Source organism: Lichenostomus cassidix, chromosome 19, assembly GCF_008360975.1.
Source record: "Lichenostomus cassidix isolate B80296 chromosome 19, HeHo_3.0, whole genome shotgun sequence".
Lineage (NCBI taxonomy): Eukaryota > Metazoa > Chordata > Aves > Passeriformes > Meliphagidae > Lichenostomus > Lichenostomus cassidix.
Window position 1 is genome coordinate 9,596,843 of NC_139499.1, and position 17,041 is coordinate 9,613,883.

The 17,041-nt window shown below is 43.8% G+C and overlaps 1 protein-coding gene across 6 annotated transcripts in view; it reads right to left on the reverse strand.

Annotated features, from left to right (window-relative positions):
* Positions 1–16,935, reverse strand: part of SYNRG (synergin gamma) — a 34,212-nt gene extending 17,277 nt beyond the window's left edge. The window contains exons 1-14 of one of the 6 annotated variants that reach the window (XM_085078563.1): positions 16,771–16,935; positions 13,305–13,345; positions 11,891–12,009; positions 9,746–9,876; positions 9,369–9,474; positions 9,000–9,111; positions 7,551–7,841; positions 6,611–6,838; positions 5,151–5,228; positions 4,252–4,448; positions 3,466–3,750; positions 2,574–2,701; positions 473–591; positions 237–299 (exon numbers count right to left, since the gene is read on the reverse strand). In XM_085078563.1, the coding sequence (XP_084934689.1) occupies positions 237–299; positions 473–591; positions 2,574–2,701; positions 3,466–3,750; positions 4,252–4,448; positions 5,151–5,228; positions 6,611–6,838; positions 7,551–7,841; positions 9,000–9,111; positions 9,369–9,474; positions 9,746–9,876; positions 11,891–12,009; positions 13,305–13,345; positions 16,771–16,841 (1,969 nt within the window). In that variant the 5' untranslated portion in view covers positions 16,842–16,935. The remainder of the gene's footprint in view (positions 1–236; positions 300–472; positions 592–2,573; positions 2,702–3,465; positions 3,751–4,251; positions 4,449–5,150; positions 5,229–6,610; positions 6,839–7,550; positions 7,842–8,999; positions 9,112–9,368; positions 9,475–9,745; positions 9,877–11,890; positions 12,010–13,304; positions 13,346–16,770) is intronic. The other 5 variants (XM_085078562.1, XM_085078564.1, XM_085078565.1 and 2 more) reach the window with 5 other exon arrangements.
* Positions 16,936–17,041: the final 106 nt, after the last annotated feature.

Genomic DNA, 17,041 nt, shown 5'->3' on the forward strand with positions numbered 1-17,041 from the left:
CATCATTGCTTTAAAATAAAACTCAGGAGCACCCAGAGGAGATGCCAGTCTTCCAGAAATACCATCAGCATATTGTTCCAGTGGGACAGTGCCCTGTTTTTTCAAGCTACTTGCTACCACGTTTTTTTAGAGAAGCAGCACCACCATTATTTTAGAACTGCAGCGATGGAAATTCTGCAGCTCACAGAGAAATGCTAAAAATGATAATGAAAATATGTTAAACTCCCAGTGCTTACCCAAGAATTTGCTCTCTGCTGGTTGCTCTAATTCCCGGAAAGCACTGTACTTGTCCCCTCCATCTGGAGAAGAGGAGAAAATAAATACATTTACACAGGGATATTACGAATCCCTACAGTAAATGTTATATTAATTGCTCTGATTTTTAAATATTAATATCTTATCAATGCCAAAAAGAAGAGATATGAAATATTACAATACATTGCTCATAGTGGTTGTGTATTTGTCCTTTTACCTCCAAAAGCAGCTGCACTCTCAGAAGGCTTCTCAGCTGCCATTCCTTTAAACACAGCATATTTATCAGCTGGTGAGAGCGGCTTATTACCTGGGAGTGGCATTAGTAAAGAAGGAACACTAAAAACAAAAGAGATAAAAGCAAAGTTCCTTAATATATCCATAAGAAATCTACATTTCCAGGTTTTACTCAAAGAAGCCTCTTCTTATGACTACAGAATTTGGTTCCTAAACCTAAGCTTATGCCTTAATGAGTGCTTAATCCAGCCCTTGATGTGAACGACCTCAGCTGGGTAAATTCCCACTTTATCTCACCTAATCATATTTCTTTACGTCAGAAGTCAATTTGCACCATTCTTGATTTTCATTTCTATCAAAACCATGAACAGAACACTCCAGAACTTTAGACCAAGGAATTCACAGCCCAGGAGAGAAGAAGCACACAGACACACCCCAGGAATCACTCCTGCTTAATTCATCCCTTTGAAAATTCCCTGACAGAACTAAATACAGTGAAGAGTTAAAACTGCATGAGATTTTGACAGCTCCATACTTTCATCTTACCTAATTCTGATTATGTCTCATTACATATCACAAAATTAAGATAATAAAGTGGAATCACTTTTCAAAGGAAGGAAAGAATAACTTTGAATTTCTGTCTGTGCCAGTCAGTGAGTTTAGGCAGGTATCTAGTCAGCAAAATAAGGATTAGTCCACAGTTACACAAGCAAGTCTTTCTGCATAAACACACTCTACTTCATCCAGCAAAACTGCCACAACAACCTAACACCTTGTTAGCAAATGCTGGAAAGATTTAGGAGAGAGCTTTGCTTGCCCTCCACACAAGCCCTGTTATCAGACCTTGGCAGCTCCACACAACAACATCCTTTACATATGAATGATGCATTTTACCTCTAGTTTGTGTCATTCACATTGAAAACCTGAATGAATTTCTATTGCATGCTTCAGCCTGGAGCAAGAATCTTTCCAGAGCCATTTAAATCTCCTTATCAGCAGCCTACAAGCAACACACAAACGAAGCACTTGCACACATGTGCTGATGCTGGTCTGTGATGCTTGCAGACAGACAGTGCAAAGGCAAAAAAAAATAGAGCTTATGGTAATATAATTAAATTTCCCATCCCTGCAAAGCAGGCTATTAGATATGCAATCTTGGCAAATGGAATGGTTAATCAGCTGTACTCCACAGATGGCTTTTTTTTTAAATAAAGCTCCATAAGCAATTAGATTATAGCTCATTGTAACATTTTGTTCAAAACTGAACGCTTTCACAACTGAATAAAGAGAATTGCTGCAGTGAAAAAGAAACACCATTTTTTGAAATATTTTTTTATGATCCTCTACTTCCCATTGTGCAATTTACAAACAGTTTTCTGTCAAAACTTTCAGTAACAGATTAGCTTCAGCTGCAAAATGACATCTAACACAAGATATACTTAAATCAGCATCTTCAGATCCATCTTCAGTGGCATTGACTGACATCCCTGGAAGTGTCCAAGGCCAGGCTGGACAGGGCTTGGAGCAATATGGTCTAATGGAAGGTGTCTCTGCCCATGGCAGGGGGTGGAAGAGATGATCTTTAATGTCCCTTCCAATCCAAAACATTCTGGAACTCTATAACAGCAGCAAAATTAAATTTCTTACACAGAAGCCATTTGTCATAGTGTAACAGAACAATTGGGCTGAGCATCCCCATTTGATGTCACTGCTGAGGAAGCACCTGGTACTCAGGGCTCACATGGAATTCAGAGTTCTGTTTGCCACTAAGAACAGCCAGTTCCTACTCAGAAAATGTGTCTGCCTACAATTAGACACCTGGGAGGTGCATAAAGAGGAAAGAACATCAAAATTTTGTAGTCTTTGTAGACCTTGAAAGGTTAATTGTAAACTATCAAAGGGAGGAAAACATGCTTATTTGTTTTGTAATAGAAAACCTGCCTAATCCAGAATTACATCTTGTCTCCCAAAGGAAAAGCCAGGATTGCTGGAGTCTGAATGAGGTTTCTATTGAGATTTACAGTCATGAATCAAAAGTTTAGGCACTGGCCAGAGAAAGGACAGAAATAACAAAGATCTGGTACCTGCTCCGGTGCTGTGAACTGCCTGCCTTGGCTGCATCCCCCTGGAAATCAGTGAAAGAGTCATCCAGGGAGCCAGACTTTGAGGCATCCTGAAACTCCTGGAAGTCATCATCTTCTGGTTTTACTACCTGAGTTACAAACAACACGTAAATTGCTATGGTGTTGGCTCTTCAAATTGTCATACAGCATGAAAGCAGCTGGGAGCAGTGTGATTAAGAGGGAAAAAATAAGGAAAAGAATCTTTCAACACAAGTGTCATCAGCATTTCCACTCTGTCTGCACCTCACCCTATTCAAACACACACAGGATTACAGGGAGAAGAATGAAGAACAGGTGAGTAAGGAGCTCTATTCCTTTTACAGCAAATGTGTTATTGATCATAGCCATGTCATCTTTTAATACAGAACAAGTATTAATAATTTAAATCAATGAATAATTTAAAATTAATAGCACCAAGAGAAGTATTTTCTGAAGGATGAACCACATCTGCAAACAGCAAATTTATCCCCCACATGATTTACCCTTGTAAACTGAAGGTTTTCAGAGTTCTGAGCTTCTCCTGAAAACTCCTACTTTACCAGCTATTAAGAGTCTGTTGTGCTGTTTAACCTAAAATTCCATTTCATGTACATTACAAAATCCTAACTACAACTAAAATCCTCTTTGTAATACAGAACACTTTTGTTGCTCTTCTAATGCCACCAGAAAGAACTGAAAAAAATAAAAGAACTCTCTCGGTGCCACTTCATGTTTTCAGACATCCCATGCTGGATTGCAGCTCTGTTTTTTTGCCATTTACTGAAAGTGACAAAAAAACACCGTGTAGGTGTGGAAGTGGCAGGCTGATTCCCTCTGCAGAAGGAGGGTTTCCCAGGCAGGGGGAGCAGCTCACCTGGCCAGGTGGATAGGAGGGCAGGAAGGCTCCGGAAGGCTGTGCTGCAGCTCCTCCCGCTGGAGCCGCGGCTGGAGCAGGGGCTGGGGCTGGGGCTGGAGCCGGGATGCTCATGCCTATCACCGAGGGCCCCATGCCCAGCCCCACGGAGGCTGGGGGAGCCGCGGGCAGCAGCGGGGGCTGGCTCACCCCGCCGGGCAGTGGCACAGGGAAGCCGGACAGGGTGGGGACAGGCGCGGCTGGAAACTGGTTCAGCACGTCAGGGCTCACGGCAGGGATCCCTCTCTGCAGAGACAACAAGCAGACAAACACACGTGCAGCATTGATAAAAGGCAGTGCTGTGCTCTTAGTTCCAGTTTCCACCTCGTGGTACTGAAACCACAGCCAAGCCACTGGTCAAGCTCCCAGTAAACCTTCCACATCCAGTCGTTCCTTAGACACCTCCAGGGATGGGGACTCCAGAACCTCCCAGAGCAGCCCCTTTCAATGCTTAATAATCCTTTCCATGAATAAATTCTTCCTGATGTTCCAGCTGGAACTCCCCTGGCACAACTTGAGGCTATGTATTCTTATCCTGTCGCTTGCTGCATTTGGTATTAAAAATGTATTTACAAAATGCATGCATACGTATCTAACAACTTCAACTGACACTAAAGGAGTCGCTCAAATATAAGTGATGAAATTGATAAAGTTCTAATCCCACTGAAGTTCCTGCTCCAGCCAGGCACTGGTGCTAACACACAGCCCAGGGCAGGCTCCCAGGGAGCTGCCAGGTGAGAGGCACACCTGAGTCACTGCTATCATGGCCAGCACGGAGTAGAGCTCCTCCTTGGTGAGCTTGCCGGGGGTGGTGCGGTTGGCCAAAGCCCAGATCTGCCCCAGGGTCTCCCTGGGCAGTCCTGACGACATCAGGATGGGGTAGAGTTTAGCTGTGTCTATTCCAGCAGGAGTCAAAGTGGTTTCTAAGATTTTCTTATACAGATCTGTTGAGAGGAAGGCAGTGTTAGTGACAACTGCTATTTTCAAATAATATTGCTTTTCTATGTTGTCTCAAACTCAACACAGTATCAAACCAGTAACACTCTGTAAGGTAAAGCAATAGCATTCTGGCATTGTGCTGTATCATCATGTTTCATCTAAATGTGTAATTGGATCATCTTTACAGACAAGTTTAGCAAAAGCAGAGAAATATTTTATATAAAATACACTTAGTGTTGCATTTCAAACCACGTTTCTTCAATGGAATTGCAGGATAACCCATATAAAAAGATAGTTCTAAGAGCTTTATGTATTTAAACCTCAGTGTAATCAATATTTACTACAGCATTTCATTTTCTATTCACTGTGTTATTTACACATAGAAGACAAATAGCCTTCAGAAATGAGCCTGCCTAATTACAAGACACGCCAAAAACCAGAATACCCATGGAAGCAGCATTATCAGCAATGCAACCTCTATTGGGATAAGCTGCTGCCATAAATGTTTAATCTAGAATTTGTTAACATGCTCAAATAAAACCCCTATTTCTTCAAACGCAGATAAAGCCACCATAAATATGTAACAAATCAAAGACCCAGGATTCATCTGATGATTGAGTAAGGCTTTGATCAATAAATCCACACGAGCACAGATATATTCACACCTTGCACTGCCCACCTGGCCAAATGCCCACTGCTTGCCTTACCTGGGACCAAGCTGTCGTTGTAAATCCAGGGAGGCATCATTTGCTGGATGGGGTCCTGGGGAGGGAACACTCCAACTCCTAAAGGTATTTCATTCAGTAAGAAAAACAGTTGTATTAGGATGTGGAGCTGGAGCACAATGATGTTAAGAGACTAGACCACAGCTGGTCAGCATCATTAAGCATTTCAGGCAAAGATTTCAGATAGGAATCACTGTGCTCAGAGGAAAAATAGATACTGCAGAGATATGAAATAATAATTAGAATGATTTGGCAGTAATATAAGATTATAGTTACACATGTAATGAAATAAGGAGCTCCTCATGTGCCTCCCTCTTAACATCCACATGCACAGAACCTAAGCTCTCACTGTCTTAAAGTTTCACAGCAGCAGTTCTGTGTCACAACAAATTCAGCTTCCCATCAAGTCCCTGCTATTTGTGGAATAAATAAATCCATAGCTACCATAAAGCCCACAATGTTCCCCCTCAGCAAGATCATATCCCACATCCACAAACCCACATCCATGGCTCCCAGTCTTCAGCTCCAGGGGACACCACAGCCACCTTCACTTCTACAGGCTTTCATACCATGATCTGCCACACTTCACTCCCTGCAAATTGGTTATTTCCTTCTCCACTGTGTGGACTCTTCCCCTCAGTCTCCCTCAGCAGATTTTATTCTCATCTTGGATGGAGCTCTGACCAAAGTCAGCATCATTTCAGATTCCATTGTCTTTCCCAGTGCCCTTGCATCTCCTCATCTTCCACATGGATTCCCTCCTGACTGCAGTCTAATTTCTAATCACCCCACACCTCCAAGCACATTTTAATATAAGCAATTCCTTCCATTTCATCAACCAAGTAAAACAAATTTGCTACTTCCTCAAGTCTCATTATTCTTCAGTTTTAACCCCCTTCCCTACTCAGTCAACAGTTTTAAGAAAATCCAAACTGCAACAAAATCTTGCTTTAAGTTTTCCTCTAGAACATCTTTTGAATATTCAGCCCAAAAGCACAAGTAGTTTTAGACACAAAGTGTACAAGCAGCAAACACTTGAGAAACAAGTATTAACTTGTTTTATCCCCTCAAGGTTAAAAGATTAAAACCCACCATGACACTGACCATCTTTAGTGGTAACTTTCCCTGAATAGTTTTTTTTTAAATATCTTTGGAGAGCACGACTTCTTTTTTCCCAAGACAGGACAGAATATTTTAAAACAGCAAACCTGATTAAACAAATGTGTTAAAGGTGATTGCAACAATAAACTCACATGGAGAAAGTTCAGAGCAAAATCATGGCAGTTACACTTTGAGCAAGGAGCAGGAGGCACTGACATATTATTCAAGCAGGCATTCAGAGCAAAATTACGCAGGGTTGGCCTTGGAATTAGTGAACAGAGCGTTAGCACCAAGCAGCATCTCACTAGATCGAAATTCTGTCAAATGTTTGGATTGCTCACCACACTCTTCAACTGCTCTGTTTTGTTCTGAAGCCTTGTGCACCTCTGCAGCAGCAGTGGGACCACTTTCATGTCCACCTACAACATCCCAGTCACTGCTGGTGAGACTGGGATGGGCTTGGCTTGCAGCCGAGGCTTTGTGCCCAACTTCAGTCGTTTTAAGTTTGGTTTGCTCTTGTTCAGATTCATCTGAGCCATTAGCTAAGGCTTTCTCCTCCAAGGAAGAGCCTGAATAAACAGCGGGAGGAATTATTTATACTTTGTTATGAACTGCCCAGACTGCAATTCCACACTTTCCAAAGGAAAAGTACTTTTGGTACCACTGGTGAGTTAGAGATGATCTGTCCCAGCTCAGACCAACAGCATCATCCTCTTGAAACACTTTCAGAGCCCAATTCTGCCCTTTACTTACCACAAACACAACAAGCAAAAGACAAGTAAGAGGAAGAAGACATTAAACTGTTCCTGTATTAGGATTACTGTTGCATAATCATCCAGGCATCAGGAGCAGAAGTGCCCAGCATCTACTTACAACTCCAAAATTCTTCATCTCACCAACATCCCTTCAGCCTCCAAGGGAGGAAGCACACAAGTGCTCCACAGCAGCATAATCATTATTTCTTATACCACCATCTCAACTGTGTCTTTTTCTACCACACAGACTTAGGAAGATGCTAGAACACAAGATTTAGTTCACCTAAGATCAGGAATATGTGTATTTAGCAGTATTTGGATCCACACATGACTTGCTTTTGCAGGCAGTTCTAAGGAAAGGGAGAAGGGGATTTAAATCATCTTTTCCCATGGATCAGCAGGTTTCTGCTTAATTGCCTACATATTATTGCTTCCAGCCAGACTGAAAAAAAAACCCCACCAAAATAAGTAAAAACTCTGTGTAGCTCAGAAGGTGACATGAAAAAAAAAGATACTTTAGAGTTACCTGTTTTATGGGTATTGGATGAAGATGCAGAGGTAGGAAAATAAGGAACCTGCCCAGTTGTACCATGCAGGGTGGATAACACTGGAGCCTGGGCTGGAGAGAGAGGTTGGAGCACAGCCCTCTCTGAAAGCAGCTGCCCAGCCTCAGTGGCAGGATGGAAAGGCTGAGAGGTGGATTGAGGCACCAGTTTGGGGCTTTCAACAGGCCCTTGCATAAAGTCACTAAATTCTTCATCATCGAGAAAAGCAGAATGGGAAACAGATACAGCAGAATGGGATGGTGTGGGATGATCTGCAAATGGAATGAACACACAAGGCAAAGTGATGAGGAAAAAGGGTCACGGGTGGGAATGTGGGAGAAGTGGCAAACACTGGGAATACACAGCAAATAGGCAAGGAGGAGCAGCGTGGAATGTGTTTGGTGCCAGATGTGAAGGTTGTCATTGCCAGAGTAGCAAACACAAGGTAAAACTGAGCAGCCACTTCCAACCACGCATCTTCTCTCCCGGATTTTTAGGATATAAACACTTTGAAACTTGGTTCTCAACACTGGCTGTGAAAGTATTCTGTCTGTTTTAAACAGACAGGGTCAAAAAAAATCCAGAGGTAGTATTTCACACTGGACATAATGGGGTCTGTCAGGGGGACATTCTGTCTCAAAGGAGTATTTTATCCACAGAAACTCAGTAATATACCATAAGACACAAAAGAAATGTCTGCTCGTGTAGACAATTTTCTGCTTGATCCCTCCCAGTGTTACCCATTTTAACAGAACTGGTGAAGGACAGGCAAATCTACAGACAAAGGCAAGTTGTCAGAAACCACCTGTAACTGCAAAATTATCAAGGAGTGAATAACTGTAAAATTATCAAGGAGTGAATCCACAGCAGAGACACAAATTTTATATAGGAAAAAGCTCGCCTAGATAAGCTTTGTTTCAGGCTAAACACTCAAAAAACTACACTACAGACTGTAAGAAATCTTAAGTGGCAATTGTTGCAAGTGTAATTACTGAGAACAGAGGCTTGGTTTGACCATGCCCACGTCAGTCAGCTGTGACACTCCACTCAAGTCTTTACAGAGTTTTGATCATTCTTAGCACTTAAATAGTACTTTTCATCTTCAAAAGCACTCTGCAAAATATTAATTAATGCTTTGACTAGAAAAGAACAAACGCTTTATCAATTTCCTTGATGTTTCACATTTAGCACAGCACATTAGGCTTTCTTTTAAAGATTTCAAGTCTTTTAATAAAGGCTGATATCTAATATTTCACCCTTATACCCTGACCAAGCAAACAGTTGCTAGAATAACATCTGACTTACGTAACAGTTAATCCACTCATTTTGTACCACCAAATAAAAATACTTGCTGCAATTAGTTCCCCCTGCTGAAGATTTCAAACGTTGGGAGTTTTATTTTCAGTTAGAAAATGAGGAAAATTACAAACCTGGCTTTTTTGGATGTGCTGCTGGTGTTGGGTGCATTTTAGCATCTCTAGAAAAGCCATCTAAGTTCCCTTTAATGGCTTCCAAAGCATCATCTCTGCTTTTTTCACCTGTCTGAAACAACACAGAAAACATTTTGAAAAATTCACAGAACAGCTCATTTTTCTCTCAATCCTTCAGTACCAGAATTAGCAATGCCTGCTGCTGGCAGGGTGTGTAAAGGACTGACTCTTCCAGAAGTTTTTCAAGACATAATCTGGTGTCTCATGCAATTCCCCAGTGATTTGCTTGTTGAGCAAAGAGACTCTCCCACTAAAAGCTATTAAAAAATCCTGAAGAAAGAAAACATCCCACTCACTGTCAGGTCATACCTTCGGTTTCACACTGCTCAGGAGTCTCAGCTTTTGTTTCTGCTCTTCAAACTGCCGCCGTTTTCTTTCTTCCTCTAAGAATTTCTGCTGGTGCTCAAACCTCTTCCTGAAGAAAGATTATTTTTAAAAAACTTTAAATCTATAAATCAATTTTATGAGAATATTCATGGCATGTTTCTGCTTGATTTTTCCATTTGTACTGTCTCACATTCAGATTGGTGCACATATTCCTACTTCTTCCCAGATCTAGATAGCCACTTCAAAGGCAATGGAACATCCAGCAATACTCCATTCAGCCCTAAGTGGATGCTGCTCCTGAGAAACCACATCCTCCCCTTCAGAAAGGATTCCCCAAGGGTCAGTAAAGTGTCACTTACTGCTGCTCCTCTGCAAACTGCTTCTGCATGTCGGGGGTGTACTGCGGGGCGGCGGGGCGCATCCCCAGGAACTGAGCCTGTCCCATGTAGGGCATTCCAGCCGTGGCCATCGGCCCTAAAGCCATGCCACCCTGCAACCAAACAAACCACACAGCTCCCAGGTTTCATTTCTCAACTCCAGGGGATTTTTTTTCCATAGGAAAAGCCAAACCAGCAGCAATGCCAAGTGGGTTGATGCCGTAAAAGGCAGCATCAGGAAGTGCTGGAGGAGCAGTGCCTGAGCAGAGCAGCTGCCCGCAGTAGATGGCACTCTTCCTCTCCACAAGGAATCACACTCCTCACAGCATTTGGGAAGTCATTGTCAAAAATCAGGCCTTCCAATCCATACCATCTGCCCCGAGAGCAGGAAGGCTGCAGCCACCCTACACCACTCAGTACGTGTTTTTTTTTAAATTTCTGTTTCCTATTCTAAGTGATTTCACAATACTTTTATATTCCCCGCTGGAGGGCACACACATGGATGCTGGAAAATGTGGTCTAGTCATTTCCCAAACACATCCAGGAAACCAACAGTATATGGCAACAGCCAAGAGGAACCTTGTCTGAATAAACTCCATCAGAAACATTTGCTGAGAAATAAATTCTGGGACATTTAGAGCAGGAAAGCTGCCTAATATAGAAGGAGCCAGAAAATAATTTACTTTTCTTACCATTCATTTTGCATTTGGTCTCAGAACACGTAGGAAGAGAACAAAAGTTGTTTATTATTTTTAGAGCGGCTCTCATAAAAACATCTTCCTACTATAAATTTCACAAAAATAACGTAATAAATTCCAGGTGGGGGAGGGAAGGGAGTGTAAGGAGATGGCAAAACACAATAAATTCAATCTGTGACACAGCAATTTGGTTAAAAAGTCATGCAAAAACATTAAATTTCAGCAAAGTGCAAGTTTGTGCATAAGCACATATGGTGCTAAATAGAAAACAATAGATTAAAAGAATGAAAACATAATATTAGCTGCTCATATTTCATCCTTATTCCTCAATTAGCAACGGCAGCACTAAAGACAAAGTTACTTTAAGGAAAAACGAGACAAATGCAGGAAGTTGGACAAATGGGAAAATTGCTCACATGAGAAAAAACAGCACCTTGAAGAAATTCCCTCTCCCTAGAACAAGGTATTTAAGAGGAAAGTTTATGATTTGTCACCTACACTCAAGAAATTTAATTCTATTAATTCCAGCATTTGAGCTGCACAGGGATGAAACAATTCAGTGAAGTGGTCACAGTTCTGCAAAGACTGCAGCCACAGCTCAGCAGCTCAGAAACAGCTCATTTTAAACAGCACACGATGCACCACCATAAAACCAAAGAAAAGAAAAAGCACAAAGGAAAATTCAAAAGACAGGAGAGATCCACCATGGGAGTTTTGAATTCTGAACAATTCCACACAAGGCTGATGCTGTTGTTTCCCTCCCTGCTCAGACCAGGCTGCTCTGATGACACTCAGGTGTCACAACATGTACAGTGACATCAAAGTTCACATTCTGACACCTTTGAGTGGGCTAAAACCTCTAAGTTACCTTAAATACTACTGATGCTGTCCTTGCACTACACCCTCATCTCTCCAACAGTGAGTAATGTGTGCCAAACTCCCCCACTCTCTATCCAAATCCCTGGGAAACCTGGAGAATTCTTTAAATCATCAGAAACATCTTCAAAGGGAATACTACAGAATAAATGTCCCACAACAGACTCACCCCCACAGTTTATCACAGCCAGGTTCCACCCTCTTACCCCACTGCAGTTGTGAGAGAGCCATGGCCCCAGCTGTCCCCTCTCAGCCAAGCCCAAGGCATCTCATGGTCCTGGACAGGGACTTTTCACAAGGGCATGGAGGGACAGGACACAGGGAATGGCTTGAACCTGAAGGAGGGCAGAAATTCTTCCCTGTGAGGGAAGCTGTGGCTGCCCCACCCCTGGAAGCATTCAAGGCCAGGTTGCACAGGGCTTGGAGCAGCCTGGGACAGTGGAAGGTGTCCCTGCCCATAGCATGGGGTTGGACTGGATAAGCTTTAACATCCCTTCCAACCCAAACCATTCTGGGATTCTGTGATTTCACTCCACGTTTCATTGCCACACACCTGCATGGCCATGGGTCCAGGAGGCATCTGAGAGCCATAATTCATTCCCATCATCCCTGGCATGTTGGTCTGCATGACAGGAACCATTGGAAATCCTTGCTGTTGCATAGGAATCATCCCTGCAATGAAAACATTAAACGAGGTAAGTGCCCAGTTAATGTCAAAGCTTTTTTCCCCACCCCCTTCCCTAACCCTGCCTCCTCCATTAAATTATTCTTTTTGTTTACTAAACCAGCAAAGGAAAGTAAAAAACTCTGAGTTGTGCTGGAGTGTTTAAAAATAAAAATAATAAAATTCGCTGCCCTGCAGGCAGCCACAGAATTTCCTTAGTTTAGACACTGGTCAGTCTACAGGGAAAAATGTCATAGGACTTTTCAGTAACTAAGCTAATGAATTCACCATCCTAAGGATTCTCTGTGGGTTTCTTCCCGTATGATTTTTGCAAGGGTCATTTCCAATTAAAAAGATTTAATTAACCAGGTTGAAGAGAATTCCCATTTCTCTTGAAACCAGCAGCTTCTGAAAATAAATCCTGGGAACTAAAGTCAACCTTTCACAAGGCAACTTCACACTCTGACCCAGCCGGATAACTTGCCTGTAGGTTAATTAGCACACTTCAGGTTAATTAGCCGTCTACATGTGTTAGAATGGTAACAATATTTGTCAGTAAAAGTTAAACTTGAACAAAATTGGACGAATCAAGCTGGAAGTGTTAATTCACTGAATAAAGCAAGTGGATTATGTTTCAATATCTTCCTATCTCACATTTTGCTGTCTTGGGAGACAAACACTAACACACACTCGTTACCAGCACACCATGAGATAATTATGCAAAAACACTCCAGGAGGGCATGACACAGGCAGGAATAACCCATGAATCAGTGCCTGAGATTTTTATGAGAAAACTCTCCATTTTCCCCACAAGTTCTCTGCATATTTTCCCCTAATTAAACAAACAGCCCTGCATCAGGAATGAGAACAAAGGCAATTTAAGGCTGAGGCTCTCCTATTGTATTAATACTTTCCACACAGGTTGTGACTCTTGTCCCAGGGTCTTGCTGTGCTTTGTAAATATTTACCAGGTCTTGCAACACCCACACAATATGGGTATACACAGCTGGGAGATGAAGCAGAGAGAGGTGAAATACCACACTCAAAATAACACAAGAATCTAAAAGGCAAATTCAGGTTAAAAAGGGAGATGTAGTTTTCCTGGACCTTTAGTCTAGATTCTGGTGATGCTGCTTCAACAACACACAGGAAGAGGGGCAAGAGTCAGCTTAGCAGAGCTGAATTCAAGGGTAAAACCAGCTTAATAATCACACTTCTGAGCATCACTGCAGAAGTGGTTTAGGTGTAATTTATCTAAACAAAGTAAAGAAGTTTGTGCTCAAAATGTGAAGTTGATACATACCTTGAGGGGGACCTAAACCACCTGCAACGGGAAACATGAAGCTGCAGGAGGAAAAGAGTGAAATTCTGTCATTTTAGTGCAAATATCCATGATGGAAAATCCACTTCAGCACCCTCACCAGGAGCCTCCCACCTTCTGCTCAGTACTTGCACTGCTCCTGCAGGTCTCTCAGAACCCTAGCGCATCACAGGGAAAAATGTTATCCCTCAGAGGGATCCCCCAAAGCACCATCAGTGCTGTCACAGGCTGCAGAGCCAGGAAAAATAGATCTTCTCCTCCCAGCAGCCCTGAGATGGCTTTGACTCATCCACATCACCCACAAGAGAGTTTCGGCACCCACTCAGGTTGGGAACAGGTCAGTTTGTTGTGTAGGCTAAGCACAGAATGAATAAGCATCTCCTCCTGTAAATATCTGACTCAGCAGGACCATTAACTGTACCAGGCAGCACTTCTGAGCTGCTTAGGAACAGTTTTTCTGGAGAAATATAAACTATCTGCATCACTTTTTGCCCCTTTTGAAACATCAAGTATCACAAAATAATGGAGATTTTATTTTCTCAGTTATCTAATTACAACAAAAATAGCACCTTGGAGAAAATATTCATTCACGTATTGAGGGTCAAGTGCACCTGGAGGAAGAACCATTAAAATCTCAATAAAATCCTAATGGAAATTGCTAGCCCTCGCTCTCAAACAGCTGCCAAACAGCAAAAAAGGACCTAGTTTAAAATTCTCATCTGCAAGCAACTTGCAGAAACCCACGTCAGCAGCAATTTCCTAAACAAGAACCTCACTCAGTGTCCCAGGCAGTTATTACATCAAAGTGCTGTAGAAGAGAAATACACTTATAGATATTCAATGTTCAATTCTGAGGGTGGATGTAAAAGGAACTGCCTTAGAGTGAAAGAGAAAATGCCATCAGAAATGGCTGCAGGAAGTCCTGAAAGCCAACCTGGTTTATAAATATAAAAGAGATGTGTAATAGGAGCACCAAGATAAAATAAGGAATTTAAATTATGCATTTATCCAGGAGCAAGTTGCACCTCCCCACTGCACAGACAGCAGGTCACACGGTCACCAAGACAACCCATTTGCTCTTCACTTCATCCTCTAATCAGGATCTTCATCATCCTGAAGCTGCTTCTTCAGCCCTGACCACTGTGTGCTGATTTCCCCTTCCACAACTCTCACACATCTGTGTTTCCAGTGGCTCCAGTCTTGCCATCCTCAATCCCCACCATTTGGGGTTCTCCTTTTGAAGCACCTCAGCCCCAAACATCTGCAGGGCTTAGCTCTCACCATAACTAAACCAATTCAGTCATTTTAATCCACTTCTTGGCATGCGATATCAAGAATGTGAAGATAGGCTTAGTTTAGTCAGAATGATGAGATATTAAATGTAATTTTTGAAAAGCTCACGAGTATGGAGAAGTGTTCTTCCCTTCTTGTTGGGGAATTCAGGTTTTCCCTTCTTGCTGGAGAACCTGGTCAACAAGAATTCTCCAACCCAGCAAATACAATGTAAATTGAACAAGCATTGGGAGGTACCACTGCTCATTGGAAGCAAGCAAAGGCCAAACTATTAAATATTTATCCCTTTCCACAGAGCTCCTGGTTTATTTATAAGTCCCTGTTGAAAAAATAAAAAGAAACAATCAAAAAAAACCCCTCAGCTAATTAGAGGGCAGTGGAAGATGAGCTAGACCAAAGCAGCAAAGCGAGCTCCAGCAGCACAGCTTGGATTCACCGCGGATTCACTCCAGGATTCAGCTGTGCCACTGCCAACACCAGCCACACTGGCACGGCCACAAACCATCCCAGCCTCATTCCAGCAATGGGAATTCACTGCTGAGCTACTCTTTTGGAGATGCAAAAATGCCCAGAGCAATCAGGGAAAGCAGCTGGTTCTCAGGGCTGAGAGAACAGCAAAGGGATGATCCTGTGTAAGACCAGCTTGGGATACACTGCACAGGTACAGGAAAGAGAAGGGAACAAAGTGATCATCCTACAACACACCTCTTAAAGCACTGCTGTAAATCTGTGTATTCCTACTAAATGAGCATTTAAAATATGGAGCTTAAAAAAAACCCAAAAAACACCAAGAAGCCCAAAACCAACCAAGCAACAGCTTCAGGCAAAACGCAGCAGCGTGGGGAGAAGCAACTCCTTTTCTGAATTGAACTTCACTGTAACAGCTCCAAACCACACACAACACTTTCCCATCTACAAGTGGATTTTTAAACCCCTTAATTCCCAAGCACTACAACTCTATCGCTGCAACAGACTGTCAGAGTATTTTTGAATGGCAGAAATGCATAAAAATTTAAGTGAGACAAGGCAAAGAACCCACACATAGAACAGAACTTTTCCTCTACCTCCAGAGTTTGTCCTCAAAGAAACCAAAATACTATCAATGGGAAATGGTGATTTTTAAATCATTTTATTTTTCAGAATCTTTATTTCACTGACAACATCCCCAATAACCCCGACAAAACCGTGGGCTTTGGATATCCAAGCCAACTCAATGGATTTAATTGTCAAATGCCAAATTTCCTCAGCCTCCCTAGAAGTAGGACAAGAGATAAATAGCACACAAGAGCCTACGTTGAAAAAACATTACTAGAGCTTTCAAAGGTGGTGAAATCCAGTTCCCCAACCTTTCCTGAAACACAATGACATCTCTTCTAACACTGGGTTTTCTTGCTGAGAGGATTCCTTGTGGCCAAGGTGCCCTTTGTGAGACAGCAGGGAAAGGGAACTCCCCAGGGATGCTGTGTCCCAGGAGCATGAACAGAGCTGGCTGGCGGTGACAGGACATGTATCGCTGGTGACACTGAGCAGGGCAGGCAGATCCTCAGCTCATTCCCACCCCGATAGCTGAGATTACAGCTGTGCAGCCTGATGGCAAGCGGGGTGCAACTGACCGATCTGGACACAGCGGGGGGGACCAGCCAAAATGTGAATAAATCTCAGCAAAACGTAGAGCTACAGTAGCTGCATTGCCCACAACACACCTGGGACCCCCTGCCCCACTCAGGACCACACGGATTCCAGCCAGGACCCCAGCACATCCTGCTGGCACCCTGATGCTCCATCCAGGACTATAGGGACTCCACTCGGGATCCACACAGCCCACCCGGGACCCCACAAAGCTCACCTGAGAGCCCACGGACCTCACTGGGACCCCCGCACCTCACCTGAGAGCCCCTGTGCCACACCTGCGACCCCCACATCGCACCCGGCACCCCCCGTACCACACCTGACACCCCAGATACCCAGCCTGGGACCCCCGCAGCCCCTCAGAAACCCCCCGAGCGCTCTGCCCTCACACCCCCCGCGCCCCGAGCCCCAGCCCAGCCCGCCCATCGCCCCCACCTCCCGCCATCTCTGCCCCTCTAATCACCGCCTCCCCACTGGCCCCTTGCTCCCCGCAGCCCCTAGCCCGCTGTCCCCCGGCACCACCGACCTGGCGGCCCCAGCCGCTCCGCCGCCCGCCCCGCCGGTGCCCCCCGCGCCGGGCCCGGGCCGCAGCGCCATCTTCGCGCTCGGCCCCGCCGTCTGTCAGCCGAGCGGCGGCGGCAGCTTCCGGGGCCGGCCCGGGCAAGCACCGCCCACGGGCCCGCCGCTCCACGGCCCTGGTTCCTCCGGGGTACAGCCCTGCAGCTCCACGGCCCTCTATTCTCTGCTCCGCAGCCCGACAGCTCCACAGCCGCACAGCCCCTCCGTTCCTCCGGGGT